This window comes from Equus quagga, chromosome 14 (genome assembly GCF_021613505.1).
Source record: "Equus quagga isolate Etosha38 chromosome 14, UCLA_HA_Equagga_1.0, whole genome shotgun sequence".
NCBI classification, from domain to species: Eukaryota; Metazoa; Chordata; class Mammalia; order Perissodactyla; family Equidae; genus Equus; species Equus quagga.
Genome location: NC_060280.1, coordinates 96,610,810 through 96,634,095, shown reverse-complemented (window position 1 = coordinate 96,634,095; position 23,286 = coordinate 96,610,810). Strand labels below are relative to the sequence as shown.

Genomic DNA, 23,286 nt, shown 5'->3' with positions numbered 1-23,286 from the left:
GTTGGGCTGAGGGGAGGAGGCAGCGCGGCCGCCGCCGTTGCGCAGATCCGGGCCGCGGCTGAGGGGAGGGCGCCGGGGCCAGTGACCTTCCGGAGGCGGGAGCGAGCCAGGGGGCCCGGGACGCCGAGCGCCGCCGCCGCCGCCATGAACAACTCGGGCGCCGACGAGATCGGGTGAGGACGCCCGGGCCGCGCCGCCGCCTCGGCCGGACCCGCCCAGATCCGCCGCCGGTCAAGGTCACGCCGCGGGGTCGGCGGCCGCGGGCCGGGGGGGGGCCGGGGGCCCCTGCTGCTTCCTGGCCCGTGGGACCCCGCACGGGAGGCCGCGGGGGCCGGGGGGCCCCGAGTGTGCTGCTGGAGGACCCCGAGCGGGAGCCTGGGGGGTCCAGTGGTCCCGAGTGTGGTGCTGGGGGACCCCACGCGGGAGCCTGGGGCGCTCTGGGCGCCCCCACCTCAGGATTTCCCGCTGTGGGACCACGCACGCGAGCCTGGGGGGTCCCGGGGGCCCCCACTGCTTCCTGGACGGGGGGACCCCGCGCGGGAGTTTAAGGGAGTCCCGGGGGGTCCTGAGTGTGCTGCTGGGGGACCCCGAACAGGAATCTGGGGGTCTGGGGCGCTCTGGGCGCCCCCACCTCTGCATTTCCCGCTGGGGTCCCCAAACGGGAATCTGGGGGGGTTCGAGGGCCCCCCATTGCTTCCTGGCCGGGGGAACCCCGCGCGGGAGTTTAAGGGAGTCCCGGGGGCTCCTGAGTGTGGCGCTGGGGGACCCCGAACGGGAAGCTGGGGGTCTGGGGCGCTCTGGGCGCCCCCACCTCTGGATTTCCCGCTGGGGGACCCCAAACCGGAATCGGGGGAGTCCGAGGGCCCTCGGCTGCCTCCTCGCCGCGGGGACCCCTAGTTGCAGCCTTGGAGGGTTCAGGGGGCCCCGCCGTCGCTGCGCCAGTTTCCCAGTGGGGGGCCCCAAACAGGAACCTGGGGGGTCCTGGGTGTCCCCGCACCCTCCCCTTCGGAGGGGGGCCCCGAACGGCGCTCAGGGGCGTTCGGGGCGCCCCGGCTGCCTCCCGCACCCGCGTTTCTCCTCGGAGATCCCCCTAACAGGAGTGGGGGGCGGCCGGCGCGCCCCCAGCCCGCGCACGGCCCAGCGGTCGGCGCACGTGGCGGCTCGGCCCGCGGGTTTCGGTTCGGCCGCCGCCCGCCTGCTCCCGCCGGGACGCGGCGCCCTGGTTCCCGCCCCTCCCCGCCAAGCGGAGGGCGAGGCCGCCGGGGCGCCTGACTGCCGCCCGCTTCGACGGGGGGCGCCGGCCCGAGCCCCGCGTGCGGGACCCTGCGGGGAGGCCGGGCCGGGGCCTGCAGAGCCCGAGCCCGCCCGGGCTGCCCGCGCCTCCCCGCGCCGTGCCGGCCGCCGCGCCCGGGTCTTAGTGCGGGGCCGTCCTCGCTCGCACCTAGAGCTCGCTGCCCGGAAGCGCTGCCCGCCGCGCTGTGCGAGGAGCCGCGCTTCCGGCCGGCGCGGGGGGCGGGACGCCCGGGCCGCCTGCTGGGCGAGCGCCGGTGCTCCGCGCACGTGACCGCGGCTGGGCCGCCCGGCTTCCTGTGACTCGGCGGCTCCGCTGTGCTCAGGTGCGCCGCGGGCCCGGGCCCCGCGCGTGGGGCCGGGTGAGGCTCGGGCGGGGGCGCTGCGCCCGGGCTCCCCCCACCGTGGTGGCCGAGACCCCTGATTTTAACGCTTCTGTTGTCCTGACGATCGCAGTCCGCCGGAGCGGGGGCAGCGGGGTGCCGGAGCCGCGGGGTCCCTGGTGGCCCGTGGCCGATGCGGGGGCGGACGTGCTCCCTGCGCTGCGGCGGCTGTGGGATGTCAGCCCGGAGTGGCCCCCGCGCCCGCCGGGGTCTCCCTGGGGCCCCCGCGCCCGGCCCCCTGAGAGGGCTGCCCCCTGGGGCAGAGGGACACAGGCGGCGGGGCATCCTGTGCCACCTGCTGCTGTTCCACCTCCGGGCGTGGAGTTGGACGGAGGTGTGTGGAGGGTCCCCTGTGGCACACACGCTTCTGTCTGCGCGGCTTGGGACCTGGGAAGGGGCCCGCCTGGCGTTCTCTAGAGGGGAGCCGGGCAGCACCGGGGTCACGCTGCTCAGAGCACCTCCTGGGGCCAGCAGTCCCACAGCCCTGATCCCTGCCGATGACAGCACTTCGAGGCCGCGGGGCTGTTCCTGGCGCTTTCAGGCGAGGCCTGGGCCAAGGGCAGGCGCGTGGTCCTTCGTGGTCCTGGGTTTTCTGGACTGGCTCCTGGCGGAGGCTTTGGAGGCAGACACCCCTGAGTGGAGCCCTGGGTGGGCCTGGAAGGATGGTGCCTGGGGGCCGAGGAAGAGGACTGCCCTGATTAAACGCCTGTTGTGCCAAGCACCCAGCGAGGCGAGAGCGGTTGTTTGGCTCAGAGAGGTCGTGGTTTGCGGGGCTGCTGCTTGTGCTGGTGTGGAGACACTCCTCTCGGGCTCTTGTGTTGCGTCGTAGAGCTGTCCTGGGGCGGGGTCTCCCCCTTGGCACTGCAGACGTTCCGAGGCCGTCACTCAGATCCACTTGATGTCAGGAGCACCCCTACTTGTGACAATCACAGATGTCACCAGACATCACCCAGTGTTCTCTGGGGAAGGACCACCCCAGTGAGCCCCCTGTCTGGGAACATCTGCTCCTTTCGGCCTGGTTCCTGGTGCGTCCCTGCTGCTTGCTCTCGGTCAAGGGCGTGTCTCCTGTGGGGGGCTGGCTCGACACCTGTGGAGTTGCCTGTGACGTTGGCAGGTGCTCTGGTCGGCCTCCCTCTGGCCTTGAGCAGGTGCCGGGCCCACCACAGGCAGAAGCCCACCCAGAGGAGCGTGCTGCTGCCACCCTGGGCTGGAGGCCCTGCTGTGAGCCGGGCTCCAACCCTTCCCTGGGCAGGGCCCACTGAGGCTTCGAAGGGGCAGGGGACTTGCCCAGGGTCACCCTCGGGAGTGGACGAGCCCAAGCTAGGCATCCATGCTCCTGGTGGCCGGCTCAGGCTCGGAGGCAGTCGTGTCCACTGTCCCCGTCATGGAGGTGAGTCCCATGCCCCAAGGGCTGCCTCTGGGACTTCGTGTCTGTTGCAGTGGAAGGGCCTGGAGTGAGCTGGTTCCTGGGCCAGGGCTGCCTCCCTCCCTGCAGGGAATCGAGGACGTACTTAGAGGGACCAGGTCCCAGTGTGCCCCTGCGCCCTGACCACAGAGGCAGGCGCTGCCAAACAGGCTCTGTCCGGGCCGCTTGCTGGACAAGCATGTTTGGTCCCGGGTTCCCTGCTTCCTGCCCATGTGAGCATCGCTCGCCCTTCCGCTCACTGTCTTTCTGGGGGCCGCCTCGCCAGGGGGCACTTTCCAAAGCCTGGTGGCATGCTGCCAGGGCCAGAGGAAGCCACTGAAAACTTAGTTCCTGGCATCAGGACCATGCGGTTGCCCTAAAGCACACACAGTGAGAGCAGGGTGGTCATCCAAAGACAGGTTTCAGCTCCAGCAGCGAGAAGACGGGGACTTTTTAAATTTTTTTTTTTAAAGATTGGTACCTGAGCTAGCGTCTGTTGTCAGTCTTCTTGTTTGTTCTCTTTCTTGTTCTCCCCAGAGCCCCCCAGTACCTAGTTGTATATCTTAGTTGTGGGTCCTTCTGGCTCTGCTATGTGGGATGCCGCCTCAGCATGGCCTGATGAGCGGTGCCACGTCCGTGCTAGGATCCACACCGGTGAAACCCCAGGCCACTGAAGTGGAGTACAAACCCAGCCACTTGGCCCCGGGGCCGCTCCAGACGGTGACTGTTAACCAGAGACTGGTGCCTGTGTCGCCGCTGCAGAGCCCCTTCCAGGAGGAAGTCACTGGCACCTGCTGTCGAGGTTGTGACCCTGGGAGCGAGCGTGCTGATCACAGACGGTCTCTGTTGGGTCCCCCAGTGGTGGCATTGCCTGTCTTCCCCTTCGGAATCTGACTTAGTTACCAGGGAGGGCCTGATAGAGCCAGGAGGTCCCCCTGACTTCCAGCTTCGGCTGAGTCATGACTCCTACCCGTCAGAGCAGGGAGGGGCTGGAGAGGGAAGCCACGCGGTTAGCTGACCCCCCCAATCTGCACGTGCCACATGTGCACACCCGTTGACAGCCGAGCCCACACTCGGGTGCCAAGGCAGTCTGTCCGGGCCGCCCCTGGTCGGCCAGCAGTGGGACAGGGCCGCGAGGCTCCTGCTGCTGGGGTGGCGGTGGAGCCGTGTCTGGCTCGTCCTGCTGACGGCCCGTAGTCCCAGCGTTGCCGGGATGCTTCATTTCTCATGCCTACTGGGGTTGGCACTCAGGACCCTTATTATTTTTTTGAGTAAAAAGCTTAAAGCTTAGAGGTTAAGGCTTTGTGCTGGAGATGGTCTCTGCCACCACGAGTCAGTGGGGCCTCCTGGGACCCTCTGGAACCTTCCATCTGCAGACTGGGGAGAGTATGCTATTGGGGCAGGACGAAGGGAAATGGAAGCCGTCAAGTCCCAGCCCAGCCCTGGCATGGAGCTGCAAGCTCCTCCCTCTGAGTAAACAGGTTGTGTCACAGAAGAGGGACCTCTTGCTCTGTGTCTCAGATGTCCTACGGGTGAGACTGTTGTTCCAGAAGGAACTTCGATCCTGCCAGTTCCTCAGTAGTGAGCATTTTTCATAACTTATATTTGGTATAACTTCAGACTTAAGAAATTACAAGAATCGTAATGAAAGTCTCCACGTACCCTTTCCCCAGCCAGACTCCCCAGTGGCTTACGCTTTGCCCTGTCTGTGTGCGTCCCCCCAAGCTTGTGAAGTGTTCGAGAGTGTGTGGGCCGGACCAGATCCCCTTCGTGGAGATGCTCGGTGTGCGCTGTTTTCTGAGAACAGGACTTCTGTTCCCTGAACGAGCAGAGCTCGGCGACAGGACCTCGGGGAGCGTGGGGTCGATGCCACATTCTTATCTAGTCGAGGGGCAGGTTCCAGGTTTGTCAATTGCGCGGGCGATGACATTTCTGCTCTTCTCCCCTTAATGCCTAATTTTGGAACTTAAGCGAGGGCTGCGGCCTGGACTGGTCAGACGAGTTCCTCCCTCGGCCGTGTGGAGCCTGCGCTGCTGGGGGCCGCCCGCTCGTGGTCTTTCTGTTTTGGTTGGACACGGGGCTCAGTAGAGGCTGGTGTTTCTCTGTGTCAGTTGCATCTTGTGTTTTGGGAAAGCTTGAGGTCTCTTTTTCCTGCACAAAGCTGCTTTTCCACAGCAAACCCTTGTTTGTTCCTCTGCTGAAAGACCTCCAGCTGGCCTCGCAGCCTCCAGTCCCCTGCCTCGCTGTGCCCCTACTGGGTGCCCTGTGCCGGCTGGGGACAACAGGGGGGCCGGAGTCACAGCATGCTCTGGGCCGAGCCTGGGAGGGCCCCTGGGGAGTGGGGCACGGATGCAGGAGGAGGCCTGGCCTGGTTCCGGAGGGCTGCGCGGGAGACACGATGCTGCGTTGATGAGGCCTGAGCGCGGCCTCCTGCTCCTGTCTGGTCAGTGCGCTTCCCCGACCCTCGTCCTTGCAGAGCTGCCTGCAGGCCCGGGAGGCACAGCCGTGGCTCACGCTCCCGTCCAAGGCCCCTGCTTGGCCCTCCCCACCGGGACGCCTGGTGGCCTGCTTGTGTGCCGTTGACACTTTGAGGACGTCAAGTGGGTCCCTGTTTGGTGGCAGGGACACTCACTCGCACACTGAATTGCTCCCTTAGGGAAAGAACAGTGTGAGACGGAGCCCTGACATTTTCCAGGGGCTGGCGCCCTGAGGCTTGAGTCGCTGTCAGAGCAGAGGCGATGGCTGTGCTGGTGGCCACATGGGGCCTGTCCTGGGGCGGAAGCCCGGGCACCCTGTCTAGTGGTCTCTTGGTTGCCCAGGGGGCGGGCGTGCGGCGGGCTGCAGGGCCGTCTGTCTTCACGCCAAGTGTGGCGTGGCCGGCTGTGATTTCGGGGACTGAGCCTGGGCCATGCACTGGCCCTCTGAAGACCCGCCAGTGAGCGCTGAGGTCCAGCTCCGAGGGGGACGGCGGTTGTGTCCTCTTTTCCTGGGGAAGCAGGTGGGACGGAGAGCTGTCCCACTACTGCTGGAGGCTCCCGCCTGTCTCCTTTGTCGTACCTGCCTCCACACCTTCAGGAGACCTGAATGATGCCCAAGGGCGCGTGTGTCTCAGCCATGCTGAGAGCCACACAATGAGCACAGTCCCTGCTGGGGATGGGACAGCCACGGCACGCAGGCACATGCAGGTCCAGCTGGCCCAAGGGCGGGACACCGCGTGCGGGGAGAGGTGGACGCTGCCCGGCCCACGCTTGTTCGGCCGTTGGGAGAGCCTGCCCAGGGTGTGTGTGGACACGAGGCGCATAGGCTGCAGGGACGGCAGTGGGATTCCTCTTGAAAGCTCTAGTGTGTCTGCCCAAAAGGACAGCCCAGGTGGCCCTGGGTGGGGATGTGGGCCGGGGCTCCAGTGCTGAGCTCCCGGGACCTTCCCAATGACATGTGGGTCCTTACCCAGAACCACATGGGGAATCTGAGGCTTTGTCTGGGAGCCCGGCCCCGTTGCCTTGCTGGTGACCGGTGGTCATCTGAGATCCCGCTTCTCGATCCCATGTCTGCTGGAGCAGTTAGGGACGCCCCCCGCTCCGAAGCCGCCGGGGGTTGGGGCTCCTTTTCTTCCTTGGTCGTGGTCAGCGTGCACACGGCGTTACAAAGCTCTCTCCCCCCGTGGTGGGAAGTCTGGGAGTCGTTTTCACCTCTGCAGCCGATGAGGCTGAGCGCGGCCGAGGCCACCACGCGCCATTGCCGTGGCCTCGGTGTGATTCAGTACGTTGGCACGAGCTCCCTCCGTGGCGTGGGTTCCACCGTGGGCCGGGTATGGGCAGCGTCTTTAAGGCAGAGCCGTGCTGACCCTTGGTGTTTTCTCCTTGGATCACAGGAAGCTCTTCGTGGGCGGCCTGGACTGGAGCACCACCCAAGGTAGGTGTGGGTGGCCAGCGCCCTTGCTCTTGCACTCGTGTGAACCTGTCTCTGGCTAGTACCTTGGGTTTCCTCTAGTTCTTGATTTCTGGGTGGGGGGCGTTTGATTGGGAGTCAGCTGGGGGCAGAGAGGAGCTGATCATTGGCTCTGAGACTTCATTTTGTCCTGGTGCCTCACGTCAGAGCTAGGGGAGAGCTGGGGGGCAGGTCTGCAGTCCCGGCCCAGGTGGCTCTGGAGGCAGGAGGGCTGTTGCCAGGCGGTCGCCGCGCTCAGACTCAGTAGAGGAAGCTTGTAATCAAGTGGCATTCGAAGTCGTCACTTTGCCTTCCCTTCAGCTTCCTGTCCTGGGCGCCTGCTGCCGCTGCTGGGGGCAGCCGCAGCCTTTCCAACTCGTGGGAAGATGTGGTGCAGCTGTGTGGTGTGGGGCCCTCCTTCTCCGCGCCTCCCCTCTTCTGTACCCTCTTCCACCTCCCCCTAAATTCATTTATTAGCCAGCTTAAAAGTTGGTAGTTCCACACTTTCCAGGTCAGCCTGATGAACCAGGAGTGCATGGGTGTGCATGTGTGTGCACGCCGGCTGGAACACCCTGCTCAACACTCTGGTGCGTGTGTTTGTGTTTCGTCCCGATGTCTGAGCAGAGACGCTGCGCAGCTACTTTTCTCAGTATGGAGAGGTTGTGGACTGTGTGATCATGAAAGACAAGACGACCAACCAGTCTCGAGGCTTCGGGTTTGTCAAATTTAAAGACCCAAACTGTGTGGGGACAGTGCTGGCCAGCAGACCACACACCCTGGACGGCCGCAATGTGAGTGTCCTTCCTTTGGCGGAGCTCTCCCTGTGTCTTGGCACTTGTCCCTCCTTCAGCTTCCCTCTGCCACTGAGCTTTGTTGGAAGTTTATGTGGCAAAATGTTTCCCCTGAGGTTGAGTGAAAAGGATTAAGGCTTTGCACTTAGACTGGCTGTCGGAATGGGAGACGGATTTGGGGTGAACTGACCCGGGGAGTGGGGCCTGGTTTGCTGGGCTACTGGCTGTTGTCAGTCGCACTTTGTTTTCTAGAGAAAATAGCCTCATATTCACAACTGGCTCTTTTGAAACTTCCTACAGATTGACCCAAAGCCATGTACACCTCGGGGGATGCAGCCGGAGAGGACACGGCCGAAAGAAGGCTGGGTAAGGGGCCAGGGCAGGGCGACCTCTGTGTGTCTGCAGCCACGGGGTAAAGGAAACACGTGCCTTTGATCTGGTGTTTTTCCTCATTAAGAGTGAGAGTGACAGAAGGGCTTCCAGTTTGACATTTGAGCAGCTGAGAATTTCTCACATTTATCCAATGCTGTAAGTTTTTTATCTGATAGCCAAGAAAGTTCCTATTAATCTGTCTTAAAATAAGTGGCAGCTCACACCGTTTGTCATCAAGAGCCTTCTATTTTGTTCTGGCTGACTCTGCCGGCCTGCCCGGGGGGCCAAGAGCAGCCTCGCTGAGTGTCAGAGCGCCTGCTCGTCCTCAGCTTTGAGGCTTCCACCTGCCTGGCTCTGCCAGCTGCTCCGAGAGCCTGGCTGCTGGTTGCTCGAACAACTGAGTTCAAAATGCCCTGATGTGGGGCCGGCCCGGTGCTGCAGTTAAGCTCGCACGTTCCGCTTCTTGGCGGCCCGGGGTTCGCCGGTTCAGATCCCGGGTGCGGACATGGCACTGCTTGGTAAGCCATGCTGTGGTAGGCATCCCACATATAAAGTAGAGGAAGACAGGCATGGATGTTAGCTCAGGGCTAGTCTTCCTCAGCAAAAAGAGGAGGATTGGCAGCAAATATTAGCTCAGGGCTAATCTTCATCAAAAAAAACAGCCAATGTGGTGACTCCTCGGGGTTCTCTGTGAGCCGTGCGTGGCCCCTGCTGCTTAGCCAGCTGGGGCAGACCTGTCCTCTGTCACCCCCAACCCTCGTCCCCACCAGTGGCTCTCAGAGAAAACCGTCACCCAGGAGGCTACCATCCATCCTTGAAAGGCCTGGACGGAGCTGGGCTGGAGGCTGCTTGGAGTCTGAGCGTGGCCTCACCGCCCCCCAGCACTTGTCCGGGTAGCAGGAGTATGGGCGGGAGCCTGGGAACCTGTATTGCTGGCAGGATCCCGGCTGCTCGTAGATGGGGCCTCAGAGCCTTGACACAGTCCTTGTTTTTCCAACTTTGTCTTGGGAAACTTAGCAGAAACAGAAAAATTGAGAGAAGAGTACAATGAACATGTGAAATCCCCCTCCTGGTTCACAGTTGTTCACGTTTTCCCACAGCTGCCATCCATCTTGGTCCGCGTCCACCGCTCCTGAGCTCTGGAGCGCCTCCTGAGAGCAGCTCCGCGAGCTGTGGCGGCCGCCCGGCCCGTGTGCACAGGCGTGGCAGGGTGCAGGGCCGGCTCACGGGCGCCTGCCTCGGCCGCCTTCCAGGCTGGCATCCGGGCAGGGCTCAGGTTCCCTTTGGTTGTCAGTGTCCTTGTCTCTGAGCAGCTTTATTCAGACAGAACAGGCGTATAGGAAACCCTGCACGTGTTGACCCATGTCAACCCCGGGTGCCCCGTGAAACCCTCGCTCACTCCCAAAGAGTGAGTCTCTGAATCTGACGTCATTGGGACGTCTCAACCCATGAGCTCCTGGGAGAGAGAAACGGGTCTTAGGGATGGGGAAGGGGTGTGGGGAAGCTGTGCTGCAGGGGCAGGAGCCACGGTCCCCTCCACCTCTGCCCCCAGGTGACGAGCTTGGGGCGCGCGTTTCCCCCAGGTGTGAGGTCGTCCACAGGGAGAGGGACCAGGTCAGGGCAGGCGGCAGGCGAGGCAGGCGACTCCGGCGGCTCTTCACTTACTAAAGCTTCCCATAGTTGTCTTTCGTCACCAGCTTAGAAGCTAGCTCCTAAAAACCAGTGTCATCTTTGTCAGTTTTGATCGTTGGGGCCACTTTGTTTTTTCTTTCTTACCCTCCTAAAATCCTCAGTTTCACACTGAAGAGCTTTTAAGTCGTGTGGCTGTCGTAATTCAGAATAATTGAACACAGGACCCACAGTGCGCTCTGCCAGCGTGGCTCCCTGTCTCCTCGGTCTCGTAGGAGAGCGGCAGAGGGTTCCTGTGGCCGCTGTCTGGGGTTCTCTTTGGACTTGCGGGACTTTTGGAGCGTTTGGCCTGGCTTTTAGCTGCCTCTTACAGACACTCCGTCACACATGACCGTGAGGAGCGCTTGGAGGGGTCCCCTCATGAACTAACCATGTTTTCCTTCTTGAAACAGCAGAAAGGCCCCAGGAGTGATAACAGTAAATCCAATAAGATATTTGTCGGTGGAATCCCTCACAATTGTGGTGAGACAGAGCTCAGGGAGTACTTCAAGAAGTTCGGAGTGGTGAGTGCTTCCCGCACCGGCAGCCCGGCCGCTCAGGGCGGGAGTGGCCAAGCCATGTGTCCACGGGAGGTGAAGCCTGGCAGGTGTCCTCTATTCCCCTGAGCCCCGCCCCAAAAGGAAACAAACCAAACCCTCTCCTGTCCCTTGATGGCCGTTTCCCACGTGGGAGAGCATTTACGGCTTTTCCAGGCAAATGTGCACTCGCCAGGCCGGCCTCCTGGAAGGCCCCTCGGGGTGGTTGTGACCATCACGCTGTAAAGCTCTAGACAGTGCTGGGGAGAAGCGGGGTTCGATCTGGCCGTGGGAGCCACCTGCTGTCCCTCGATTGCAGGAGGGGGTGTCCTAGGCCAGGTCCGCCTGGACCTCGGGCTAATTAAGCCCACCCCCAGGACCGAGACAAGGTGCCCACTGGTGGTGGCTGGGCTTGCAGCAAGGTGGGCATGGCCAGGTGGGGTTACAGAGCGGAAGACCGTTCCTAGATCCGGGTCCCAGCGGTGCGCGCCCCCCCTCTGGGAGGGAGCTGGCCCAGGCCACACCACTGCTCTCCCCAGCACCTCGCTCCGTCCCCTCCCCCTCAGTGACGCAGACTTCTCCTCAGGCTGGTTTTGTTCCCTGGAAGAGGGTAAATCCTTTAGAATCTTCCGGGGGTTGTACAGGGAACTCGGTTGTAGTGGGGCCACAGAGGAGAAGATGGGGGCAGGGCGCAGGCGTGGAGGGCCGTGCTGGTTACCTGAAGCAAAGGCACGGGTGCCCCAGGTGCCCGCGGGGTCCCACCCTGCTCTTGCTGCAGCGTGTTTGTGCGGTGGTACCTGAGTGGGCCGGGGGTCAGGCCTGTGGTGAGGGGCGCTCGGGGCCAGGGTCCCAGGAGAAAGGAGTGCCAGCGCGGGGGGTGACGGGCACGAGGGCCGAGCTGAGTGCCGGGGCAGCAGGTTGGCGGGGATGCTGACGCACTAGGTTCTGGAGTGCACGGCTAGGCCCCAGGGCTCTGGGCCATCCCATCCGGCGTCTGAGCCTCGCTTCCCTTATCGGTGAACGGAGGGGCACCCTGTGGCTGTCTGGCTCTCATCTCCTGCAGGAGCGCGTGGCCTGGCCCTGGTGTCCACACGCCTGCCCTGTGAGCGTGGGGGGCGGAGGGCGCGTGGGCTTCCGTGTGGCTTGAATCTCAGGCCTCCCAGCCCAGCAGGCCAGCCTTGCCTCGGGACGGCCTGGACCCCACAGATGCTGCCCAGCGCTCGCTCGGCTCAGGGTGGCTGCAGCCGGAGACGCCATGGCCCCCGGATCCTCGAACGCCCGTCTCTCTTCCAGGTCACGGAAGTGGTCATGATCTACGACGCAGAGAAGCAGAGGCCTCGAGGTAAAAGAGATGGAGTTTGTCCTTGACCTTCCCCCTCAGATGGCAAACTATTTCACAATTAGGTGGTGGTTGTAGCGAGCATTGCCTCAGAAAAGGACGATTCGAGACAAACCATTAAAACGTAGCTCTCCTGTGCAGCTCCCCCTGCCCGGCTGTGCTTCCCAAGGTCAGGTGTCACCGGCTGTTTTTTTTGGCTTGTTCTTTTGAAGTTTTTACAACTTGACACGAATTTCAACATGGTTTCTGTTTTCCAACGGGTGCTGCAAGATGGGTGGTCTTTTAAATGGTGAGCTTGCTCACTTACGACCGTCCCCGGCTGAGGCCGCGCCAGCGTAGTCAGTCCCCTGCAGTCGTCAGGCTAGGCCTGCCCCAGCCCGACCCGAACTCAGGCTTCCCTGTGTCCGTCCTGTTCCCTGTCAGTGGGCAGGCGGCAGCGGATGAGGAGCTGCCTCAGCGCGTCCCCGCCAGGCTCCCCGAGCTGCCCACACGTGCACGTCCAAATTGGTTTTCGGGCTGGCACTGCGGCATGCAGTTTCTGTGCCCTTTTTTGTGTGGCTGCTGCTGTTTGTCACCACCCTTTTTTCTTTTTGGCTCATCAGCCGCTTTTGGACCACCCGTGGGAGCTGATCTGCCAGCCTGGGCCCCACGAGGCCTCTGCCCGCATCGGGGCCCCCGCGCCGAGCTGGCGCCGCCCGCAGCATGCGCCCGCCATGCTGGAGAATAGTTTGCCATTTGAACGCCACCCTCCTCCATGATTAAGTGACGTATACTCTCACTTCATGTCGATTAAGCTGTTAAGTCTTAGTCTTAATCTTAATTTAGACATACACGCTTAGTGACGTACTTAAGTGTTTCATAGTCAAGTACAGTAACGTTAAGTAAGTTGTTCTCCTTTCTCTGTGAATTGTTTGTGATTAACGATCTCTCTAGATTTCTCCTCTCCAGGTGCTAAATTAGATCACACAGGTACAGGCCAGTCCCGCGGTCAGAGGAGGGAGCGGGCTTTGCTCCAGTGGGGTGTAAACGAAGTTTCAGTGTGTTTCTCTTCCACTTCCTCAGTGGTGATGTCGCCTCTTGACAGACAGACGCGTCCCTAGACGCCCGGCCCCGGGGCTCCTCCCCACGACTCACCGCCTCTTGCGCTCTCACGGACCACGCCAGCCCTGTGGTTTCAGACACGTGCACTTTGAGAAAACGTTCACTTTTTCACATGCCGTTCATCACCCATGTTGTGTCCACCATTTGCCTCCGATCTTGTGAAGCCACAGGCACAGGAATCCCAAGGCTGCTCTTAGGTTCCCCGGCTCGGCCCCCGAGGCCCGCCCCACTGCCTGCCGTCCTTGCCCGGGCCAGCCAGCAGGCCGGGCGGGCGGGAGGGCTGGTGGGAGAGCGCCTCGGGCTGGGCCCTTGGGCTTGCCTTCCCGCGTGGCTCACCGTCCTCGGCAGCGGGCTCCGAGAGTCCCCACGAGTCCCTGGGAGTGCCAGGCAAGCTGGGGGGGGAGCGATGCCAAGAGCAGCATTGGTCCGCGGGGTCCCAGGGAGCCACGCCTGCCTTCTCACCTCCCTGACTCTTGCTGCGGCTCCACCCCTCCCCCCTCTCGGTCGGGCTGAGGCCCTGCCCATGCCCCCAGCCCCCGCAGCTGGGCGCTGCCTCTGCTCCCCTCCCATGTCCCCGCTGCACGCTGCTCTCCTCGTGTGTGTGTTGCTGGTGTACTTCTGCGGCCGCCGTCCTGCTCCCTCTCACGCCACGTGCAGATTCCATGTGCGTGCAGAGGGAGCACGGCCAACGGCCCCTGAGTCCCCAGTGGTCCTTCCTGCTCCTCTGTCACCCCGAGTTCTGAGCTGCCTTCTCCTGTTTCCGTCCCCTCCTGCCGCGGGTTTGCCGGGCATCTTCCCCCACGGTCCCAACGACTGCAGCCTGGTGCCCCTCTTCATCAGCTTGAGAGGCCCCCACCCCCAGCTCCGTGCATCTGCCATGTGACGCTCTGTCGCCCTGCGCCCTCCACGCCCGTCTTCAGCCCGTTCTCGGCCCTTCTTTCCTCTTGGCCCTCCCCCTCGCCCATCTTTTGTTCTTCGGGGTCTTCTGGCAGCTGGCTGCCCGCGTGTCCCTTTGTGCTCAGAGCAGACGGGCCCCAGGGAGGCAGTAGACTGAGGACCAGACATGCCACGTTAGCTGGGCAGTCGCGCTCACCCAGACCAACCAAACTTCGTTTATACTGCCACTTTCTTGTGTTTGGGAAATGCTAAATTTTTTTCCCCTTTAAATTTCTCTCTAATGACATGGTGCCTCTTGCTCTTGCTGCTGACAGCAGAGTTTGACCTGCTGGAACCCGTTGTGGCCTGTATCTTTGTGTATTTATTTACTTAGCTACGTGCAGATAGACACCTGTAGACATACGTACGTTGCCTGGCCGGGACTCCTTGGGCTTACCCAACAGCGTTGGGCAAGCTTAGCGAGGCACTAACTGGGGTAGAGACGCGCTTCCGTGGAACGCGCTAGAGCGATAGGCGGCTCCTGTCAGCACTAGCTGCAGAGCGAACTGCTCGCCGAGGGGGAGAACCCTGGGTTTCAGAGAAGCGGAAGCGCACGCACGCACCCCCCACTGCGGCGGCCCTGCTTGCGGGCCCGCTGCCGCGTTGTACTTGCCAGGTCGGCGCTCGGGCCCTCCGGGCCACGCCCTGGGTGCTCCCACGCCCCCTGGCCCGCCCAGGCGGCTTGCACGGACCCGCTGGGCCCGCAGCCTTGCACACCCGGCTTTGCTGAGACCCTCGGTCGATCCCTCGGCCCGTCCCTGATACTGTGCATCATCCTGTTTTGTGTCACAACACCCTGCTACCTTGATTCACTCTTCGTCGTTGGCTAGGTTTTGGATTTATTACTTTCGAGGACGAACAATCAGTGGACCAGGCTGTCAACATGCATTTTCACGACATCATGGGCAAAAAAGTGTGTAGTTGTAGTTTTATTTTACCTTAAGACCAAACCAAGTCTTAGGCAACCTAGGCATTTCACTGGAAATGGAAGTTCCTTAACAGGAGGGGCTGGGTGCGTCGTCCTGGGCGCCTCTGCTGGTCGGGGTCGGACCCGCGTCTGCAGAGCTGGGGTCGTCCTTCCCGAGGGACCCTGCACGCATCTCGGCCTCTTGCCAGCTTGCCTCCTGGAGCCCCTTGCTTGGCTCGCCAGGGACAGGCGGGTGGGGTGGCCGAGGGCTGAGGGACATGTCCTGGGGGGGTCTGGTGGGCTGCCTCCAGTGACATCCCGGGTTGCCTCAGGCTTGGTTTCTGTGACCACTCCTTCAGATGTCTGTCTGTATCCGATTGTCTCACGCCGCCCCGCCATGCGATGGGCGGCGAACCTCTGAGAACAGGTTCACTGTAAAACTGAGAAACGTAAACATCCTGAAGGATTGGTTTCTTAAATTGGGTCACTTACTGTGAACTCCGGTACCAACCACATGCTCTCGATAGTACTTAACTCCATGCAGTCAAGTGACCTCTGGTTGTTTCATCTTCATACTGTGTTGCTCTCGGAGGTAAACTGTCAGGAAGTGGCCCCAGCTCCCCATTTGCCCGGTCCCCGGGGGCTTTCTGAGAAGGCTCTAGAGTGCAGAGCCGTCGGGACCTCCTGAGTCAGCAAAGCTCGGGCTCTGCGTCCTTGCAGGATTCCTGTCTCGGCCCTTCTCGAACCCGCTCAGCACACCCTGGCACAGGCCACGGCTTTTCCTCGTTCCGGGTCAACACGCCCAGCCCTTCTGAGGACACAATGGCCGTTTTTGTCAATTAAGATATTGTGGAGGGCATCTGGCACCAGCAGTCCTGCCCCCGCCCGCCGCCCCCGTCCCACAGCCCTGCTCCCCGCAGCTTCCTAAGTGCAGTCGCGAGCGTGGCTGTTGTAGACTGGTGGCCCAGGACCTGCTGAGGCTGCATTGATTCCACTTGAACCTGACTGAGCAGGAGACACAAATCTCCTCCGACATGCAGTCACGCTTTTAGTTTAAGATTAGCCTGCAGATTTCAAGGAACACAAGTTCAAAGGAGTCTGCGTTCAATGTTTTAAGGTCCTGTGACATTGAAACTTGGAGGAAGCAAGGTTCTGCTCCAGGGGCAGGAGGCCGTGCTGAGCGCACAGGGCTGCCCATCTCCAGGCGGCCGCCCCCGGGCTCGTAGGACACAGCCGTGCCAGTCTGCTCTGCACGAAGCAGAGCGGACACTGAGGTGGCCTCTCGGGTGGGGCTCGACTGCCCAAGTAAGACGCCCACGGGCCGGTCCAGCCCTCAGCCCCCAGCCCCCAGCCCCCACCCAGGCTTGCCTGCTCTGTCGCCGACCTTTGCTGGTGGCCGGACATGGCGTCCCGCAGTCTCGCAGAGCAGGGGGCTCAGCCCACTTGTGATTAAACCCAGAGCGCAGGGACTGCTCTGTGTTCCGATAGGAAGAGGGTAAAAGAATTTTTTTTTAAATGACAAGGGCTGCTTTGCTTTGTAAGCAGGAACCAAATTCCCTTAAGGAAAGTGTGGGAAGACTCATTAATTTGTGCTCTTTGAAACAGGTCCCTTGGTCCTGCTGTCGCATTGCCTTGGGCTAAGGGGGATTTTGTTCCCATCTTGGAGCATCCTTGGGGCATCACGGAAATGGGGTCTCTGTCCCGCTTCCTGTTTGTTCTCTAACAGGAAGGGGTTTAAGGGAGAACTAAGACTGAGACCCCAAGGATGACTCCGAGTGGGGCCATTGTCTCTCTCTCCTCATTACAATGTATCATAAGAACAAGAAGAACTGAGGCTGCTCCGATGCGGAGGCAGCCCTGCCTGGAATCGGGGGTTTTTGTTGTCAGTCTGCCCATATTTTGAAGGCTGCGTGAGGGAGGAGCTCGAGGGCGGCCCCAGCGCTCGGCATCCGCAGGTGGTGGCCGCCGTCCCAGCCCCCAGCGCTGCGGCCCCAACCCCAGGCCAGGAGGGGGGTCCTGGGCTGCGACCGAACACAGTATGAAGATTGCTTACTGATTCAAATGTCCATTTTATTGCATGTTTGTTTACTTTTTTGTTAGATGTAATGTAAGATTCTCTTTATCACATCCATTCCCTCTGACATTATTTTGAGTTAATTGAGATTCCTTAAGCGTTAGCCTGGGGAAGGTAAGTCTTTATCTTCCATTAGACATTTTAAGAAAGCCTAAGTGAGCACCGTGTTTCTCAGGTATGCGCTGAGGGCGCGGGGCGGGTGGGCTGCTCCCGGCCGAGCTCCCGCCACGCGGGGCCGGAGGGCCGACCGAGGGCTGGGGTTGCCAGAGCCTGCGCTCTGTCCCGGGGCTACGGGGCCGGCGAAGGAGGGCGCTGCTGCTCTAACTGACCGAAGACCCTCGTGATGCACCCAGCGCGCCGAGGTCCTCGCCCTCCGTTCCTGCTCGGCAGCGCACAGGGCTTCCTGTGCCTCACGCTTGCATCTGTTGTACCTGAGAAACATTTTTTAAACAAAAAAATTAAAAATTTTTAAGAAAAAAAGCTACTGACCTAAATAAGGTTTACAGTTAAGTATTTAGTTTAAGTCGTAATAAGATGCTAAGTGTAGTTGTAAGTTACCTGAGGGTGTGTCTGAAGGGAAGGGGTCTGGGACCCTCAGCGTCTCCCTAAACCCAAGCTCTGTTTGTCTAGGTGGAAGTTAAACGGGCCGAGCCTCGGGACAGCAAAAGCCAAGCGCCAGGGCAGCCAGGTGCCAGCCAGTGGGGCAGCCGCGTCGTGCCCAACGCCGCCAATGGCTGGGCAGGCCAGCCCCCGCCCACGTGGCAGCAAGGATACGGCCCTCAAGGTAAGGCTCGAGCGTCCTGGTCACACAGGCCTGGGCTGGGGTGGCTACTTCCTGCCGCCACCTGCACCCCTTCCTCTGGACTTAGCTCAGAGGCGGATGTGCTCACGGGGCAGTGGCGTGGTCTGTGCGGGATGCAGGAGGCAGACTCAGGGCTCCCTGCCTGGCCAGCCCGGAAGTCTCCTGCCCAGCAGGTTGGCGAGGGGCCTCCTGATGCACAGAGACGCATGCTCAGTCCAGGAGCCGGGCCTCGGGCCCCACGCCCCACACTGGGCACTCAGAGCACCTGAACTTTCCAATGAGCCCCCAACTGTCCACCTGTCCAACTGTTGCTGTCAGTTTGTGGACAAGGAGGAGGACCGCAAGGCCCTCTCGGTCACGAGGTCCCCAGGTTCCGTGTCACTTGGTCCGTCTTGAGAGTTCCGTGCTTGGGCCGCAGCCGAGTTCCCCTGTCTGCAGGGAGGGCAACTGAGGCTCCCTGGGGCCGGAGAAGGGCACTCGGGTGCCTCGTGTGGCCACATGGTCCCTTTGCTGCCCCCGTGGCCTGGGGCTGTGCCAGGACGGTGCCTCTAGGGAAAGGTCAAGAGGACCTGGTGGATTTTGGAGTCTGTCACCGTCGCCTCCACTGAATGGTACCCGCAGCAGCCATGTCCGCCCTGACGGTGAGCGTGTGGCAAACAGCCCACAGTGCGGGTGGAGTCACAGCATGTGTGGCCCGGCCACCTCGGAGGCTCGGAGCAGATGCTTTTGGGACGAGTTGGGTTACCGCCCAGCCGGAAGGAGCTGCAGAGTCCTGTCCCTCGGGCCCTTTGGGCTGTCCCTGTTCCCGGGCTGCGGGCTACCCCAGCCGGGCTGTCAGATCCTGTGTGTGGGGTCAGCAGACAGGTTAAGGACACTTTGCTGGGAGGGTTGGGGTGCGCAGGGGCCCCAGGAGAGGATCCAAGAGGCTCCAACCCCTTTAGAAACCGAAGAAGGGACAGCATCCAGGGAGGGGCAGGAGACTAGGCAGGCCTGTCTGCACCCGGGGGCACCTGGTGTCCCCCCAGCGCCACCTGAGCCTGCAGAGCCATCTCCACACAGCTCGAGCCTTTTGCCCTGGTCTCCACAGTTGTCCTTTTAAAGATGAATGTTTTATCGCAAAATCCAACACGGCTGCAGGAAGCCCGTTAGTGAGAACAGACACCCTCGTATCCACCAGTGGGGGAATAGCTAGCGTGTGACCCGTGGCCTGGGCCTGCCGTCCAGCCTCCCAGCCGCCGTCCCCCACGTGCCTGAGTCCCTGATCTGCAGGTGCTCCCCCGAGCCCAGCCCTGCCGGCGGGCTCTGCCGGAGAGCCCGGGCGCCGGAGCGAGGGCTTCTCTCGGGAGCCTTCCCTGTGGAGGCGGGACATGGGGCCAGCCCTCGTCCCACACCTGGCCGTCTGAGCAGCCCTGGGGGCTGCCCTGTGCTCTTGAGACGCTGCAGGGGCACCTCTGGCATCCCCCTCAGGGCTGGGCTGTCCTACCTGTGCCCGCAGTGTGGCGGCACACAGCTTCTGTACGTGGGGCTCGGCCAGCGTGGTGGGCGGCTGTGGGGCGGGAGGCCAGGGCAGGCCCCAGTGTTTGCCGTTGAGCTGACATGGCACCCCCTCTGTTTCCCCATTTAGGGATGTGGGTGCCAGCAGGACAGGCCATCGGTAAGTCCTCGTATGTGGAAATCGGGGAGAGGAGAAAACCGGAGGGGTGCTGGGGCTGGGTGCTCTGTCTCCCCCTCACCCTGCATCCTCTGTTCCAGGTGGCTACGGACCACCCCCTGCGGGACGAGGAGCCCCCCCACCACCCCCGCCATTCACCTCGTACATCGTGTCCACTCCCCCCGGAGGGTTCCCCCCTCCTCAGGGCTTCCCACAGGGCTATGGCGCCCCCCCCGCAGTTCAGTAAGTTCTGGGCCGGGGGGAAGGCTGGGGCCACGTGCACACGCACGGCTGTGGGCTGGGCCCCTTGTCAATGGGGGTGCACCGTGCAGGGGACGGGCCCTGTGGCTGTGACAGCGACGCCTCGTTCTTCCTCACGCTCACCCCTCCCGGCGGGGCACCCAGGCTGATCTCTGTCGTTCAGAATCAAGGGGCTGAGGGTGCAGACAGCTGGGGGTCAGTGCCACTGTCCTCTCCGCTCTGCCTCGTGACGCAAGCTCGGGGCGTCCCCCCGACACCTCAGTGTGAAGGGCGGGCCGCACACTGGCCACGTGGGTCTGGAATAGTGAAGCAGTGCCTTGCCTGGCCTGCTGTGGCTGCCAGGTGGTCACTGCAGCGTGTCATTCAACCAGCATAAAATGTCCCACGATCTTTTTTCCTCCTAAGTCCTCGGGATCCGGATGTGAGTTGCCCTCGGGCCACGCCACAGTGTGGCCCGGTCACATTTGTGGGCTCGGGCCACATGATGACTGTGTGGCCCTTTACAGGATAGTGTGCCCACTCCGGCCTAGACCACCTTGGGTTTTATTTTTAACAAGACGAGAGGTGGGGAGAAAGGGCCTCTGCCCCCGCGGACGGCGTGGGCGCGACCGCACCTGCCCTCTGGCGGCTCACTGTGATTTTTGTCTTCCCAGAGCGCACGGTTGTGCTGGGGTTTCGGTTGGGTTCTGTCCTTGTGATGGTGCAGTGACTCCGTCCGTGAGTCGCTCATTCCGGCCACCGGCGGTTGGCTCTCTTCCCGAGCCGGTCCCTTCCTCGGCGGGGCCACGCTGGCGAGCCCGTCTGTCCCTCTCTCCCATTCATTTGCAGGCTTTGGCTACGGGCCTCCACCTCCACCACCGGATCAGTTTGCCCCTCCAGGGGTCCCCCCTCCGCCTGCCACGCCAGGGGCAGCCCCCCTGGCCTTCCCGCCGCCTCCATCTCAGGCCGCCCCAGACATGAGCAAAGCACCCACGGCCCAGCCTGACTTCCCCTACGGTCAGTACGGTGAGTGGCCGCCCTCGGGCCCTGCGCCTGGCCTGTCATGTTCTGCCTCCCTCCCTCTTAGAGGCCCCTGCCGTAGGGGGTGTTGGGGAACATTCACGTGACCCAGGGCCAGGCAACACACACAGCAGGCATGGGCATTGGGGTGTCGCCAGCGTGTGTGGTAGGAACACCTCGGTTACACAGCAGGTGGCCCCAGGCCTGTGGGTTTGGGGACCTGAGGCTGGTGCCAGCGGCTGTGGCCATTGTCATCTTGGTTTCCCAAGTGATCTCCGAGCGAGGGGCGGGTTCGCGGCTCTGGCCTGGGACAGGCGCTGGCTCGGGCACTGGCAGGGTGCTTCCCCCAAGGGGCTGCTCGAGCAGCAGCTGTTCCCAGGCCTGCGGCCTGAGGAGGGTGGTGCAGCGGGGGTCCTGGGGACGCCTCCACCCAGCTCAGCGGGGGCTTCCTGTCTGAGGGTTTCAGCCCCGAGTTTGCCGCCTGAGGCTTGCTGTTCCCGCTGCGTTGCTTGAACGGGGTTTCGCCCCAGACCATGGTGTCTGTAGGGTGCAGCCGTGCTTGGCTTCCGATGCCCCCGGCGCCCCACAGTGCACATTCTTGCTCCCTGGGGCCACCGTCTCTCTGCAGGTTCTCGCCCCCGCCCGGAGCAGCGTGGCGTGTGCGAGTGTGTCCCGTCCCGGCCACTCCTGCGCCGAGGCTGCCCTGGGGCTCACCTGGGCTCATCTCACCAGGCCCAGGTGCCTGTTCTCCAGGCCCGTCAGGCCACAGGGCCCCACTTTGCTTATGCTCTTGTGGTCAGGCTGAGCCGTGGCACGGCCTGGCCTAGGCAGGTGGCCCCTCATTCACTGTCCCTACTCTGCTGGCACCCGGGTGGTGGACGTCACCGCCTCTGCCATCCCAGGCGGGGGTGGACCTGGTAGGTGAGGATCCCAGCCGGCCGTGGGCTCTGCTTCTACGAGGCAGCAAGCCTCGCTCCACCCCCACTCGCCACAGGGAGGCCAGGGTCCTGGGACCGGTCTTTGTCCAGAGTGTGTGGTCTGGGTGGACGAGGAGCCAGGAGGTGACCGCCCCCTTTCCCGAGGCATCTTTCATGCCCTCTGGGCCAGCAGCGCAGGCTCTGGGCCCTGGGTCGAGGAGGAAGCTGCCCGGCCCAGCCGATGCAAGTCCTTCAGACCAGCGCTTGGCATGTTGTCCCGGCCCCACCCCGAGCTGGTCAGCGTCACGGAAGCCGCTGGGTTGGGTCACCTCTGCAGGGAGGGCAGCGGCTATCTAGGGGTATTCTAGAGGGAGGCACAGGGCTGGTCTGACATGGTCTTGAGTCCTTAGAGCTGTGCCGGAGTCCCTGCTGCGTTCTGTTCCAGAACCTACTTCCTAGAAGCCCCTGATCCGCCAGGGCCAGCCACATCCTCTGTGACTCCAGGCTCAAAGGCCTCAGCCGCTCAGCCCTGCAGCCCGGGCACCCAGCCCCGAGGCTTTGGGAACGGGGAGGCGGGCTGAGGACATGCCGGACAGATGGGGGTCCGAGAGGGCTCAGAGCTGCCGCTGGTTCTGTGCGGAGACAGCTGTCCAGGCTCTTGCCGAGGGCGCAGGGTGGGCTCTCTGGAGATGAGCAGCCCCAGGGCCTCACCCCAGGCCTGGCCGCGGCCCCAGAGCGCTACACGGGAGCTGTCCCCACAGTCACTGTCACGCCCCGGCTCACGGACTCTTCCCTCAGCAGGTTATGGGCAGGACCTGGCCGGCTTCGGACAGGGCTTCTCAGACCCCAGCCAGCAGCCCCCGTCCTATGGGGGCCCCTCGGTGCCGGGCTCGGGGGGCCCCCCTGCCGGCGGAAGTGGCTTTGGACGCGGTCAGAACCACAACGTGCAAGGATTCCACCCCTACCGACGCTAGCCGGCCGGCCGGCCTCGAGGACGCGGGACGCTGAGACCCGGCATTCGGAACTTGTGAACTCGTGACAATCACAAACTTGGCGGAAAAATAGCGACTCAACCTGGGGGGTGGGGGGCGGGGAGAGAGGCTTTTGGAGGCGCTGTGGGTGTCTGGACTGAAGTTTTTAAATATATTTCTTTCTCTAACCCATCAGCACAATAAAAGAAACGTCACTGGTTCAACAACAGGGTTTAAAAAAATGTCTTCAGCTTTAATTCAAAACTTCAGGTTTCTTTTTCTTTCTTTTTTTGAAATTATTTTCCTGAGCCTTTTGTTTTACCGTATATTGTAAACTTTTATGTTAAAGAAAAAAATATACATTTACAAATTGTGAGATTTTTAAGAGAAATTTTCTACGATGTATACTGGCTTATTTTTTAATTTAAAACAGGGTTTCCGTCGGCACTGGTGGAAGTGGGGGCCGTTTTTAGTCCCCCACTCCTGGCTTTGAGGGTTGGGACTTGTGGGTCCAGAAACTCTGGGAGCTTAAAGAAGAATCTACTGAGTGTGTTTTGTTTTCTGTTTATTCCTTGCTTTTGTCGACTGACCTGCCTGGCAGTGTCTGCAGGTGCGCTGTCCGCCCCGCGTCCACCCCGGGCATCGAGGACGAGGAGAGGCCTTGTCAGCCCATCTCGCGCGCACGTGGCTTCAGGGCGTCCCCACTGGCCAGTCTGACCCTGGTTTGAATAAAGAGAAGTGCGTTTGGATTAGAAACCCATGTGGTGTCCGTGTCTTCCCTCCCTGCTCGCTCACAGCCGTGCTCCCGCCTGCCTGGGGAGGCCCTGTGCGCCCATGGGGGGGCTCGGCATCCGTGCGGGGCCTGCCTCAGCGGCTCTAGGGCTCCGGGGTTCAGTAGCCATCTGCGGACACTGAGGAAGAGGCATCTAGACAGATCTAGGGGGCACTGGCCAGGA

General features: G+C 62.2%; 1 protein-coding gene across 1 annotated transcript; it reads left to right on the top strand.

Moving 5' to 3' along the window:
- Window positions 1–6: 6 nt before the first annotated feature.
- DAZAP1 (DAZ associated protein 1) lies at window positions 7–23,086 on the top strand. Its single transcript, XM_046638332.1, has 13 exons — window positions 7–173; window positions 6,950–6,990; window positions 7,630–7,796; window positions 8,097–8,162; window positions 10,250–10,360; window positions 11,666–11,714; window positions 14,579–14,661; window positions 17,360–17,513; window positions 19,156–19,185; window positions 19,284–19,425; window positions 20,150–20,187; window positions 20,272–20,448; window positions 22,161–23,086. Exons 1-13 carry the CDS (start codon window positions 145–147, stop codon window positions 22,331–22,333), a joined length of 1,260 nt encoding a protein of 419 aa, XP_046494288.1. The 5' UTR covers window positions 7–144; the 3' UTR covers window positions 22,334–23,086.
- The last annotated feature ends 200 nt before the right edge of the window (window positions 23,087–23,286 follow it).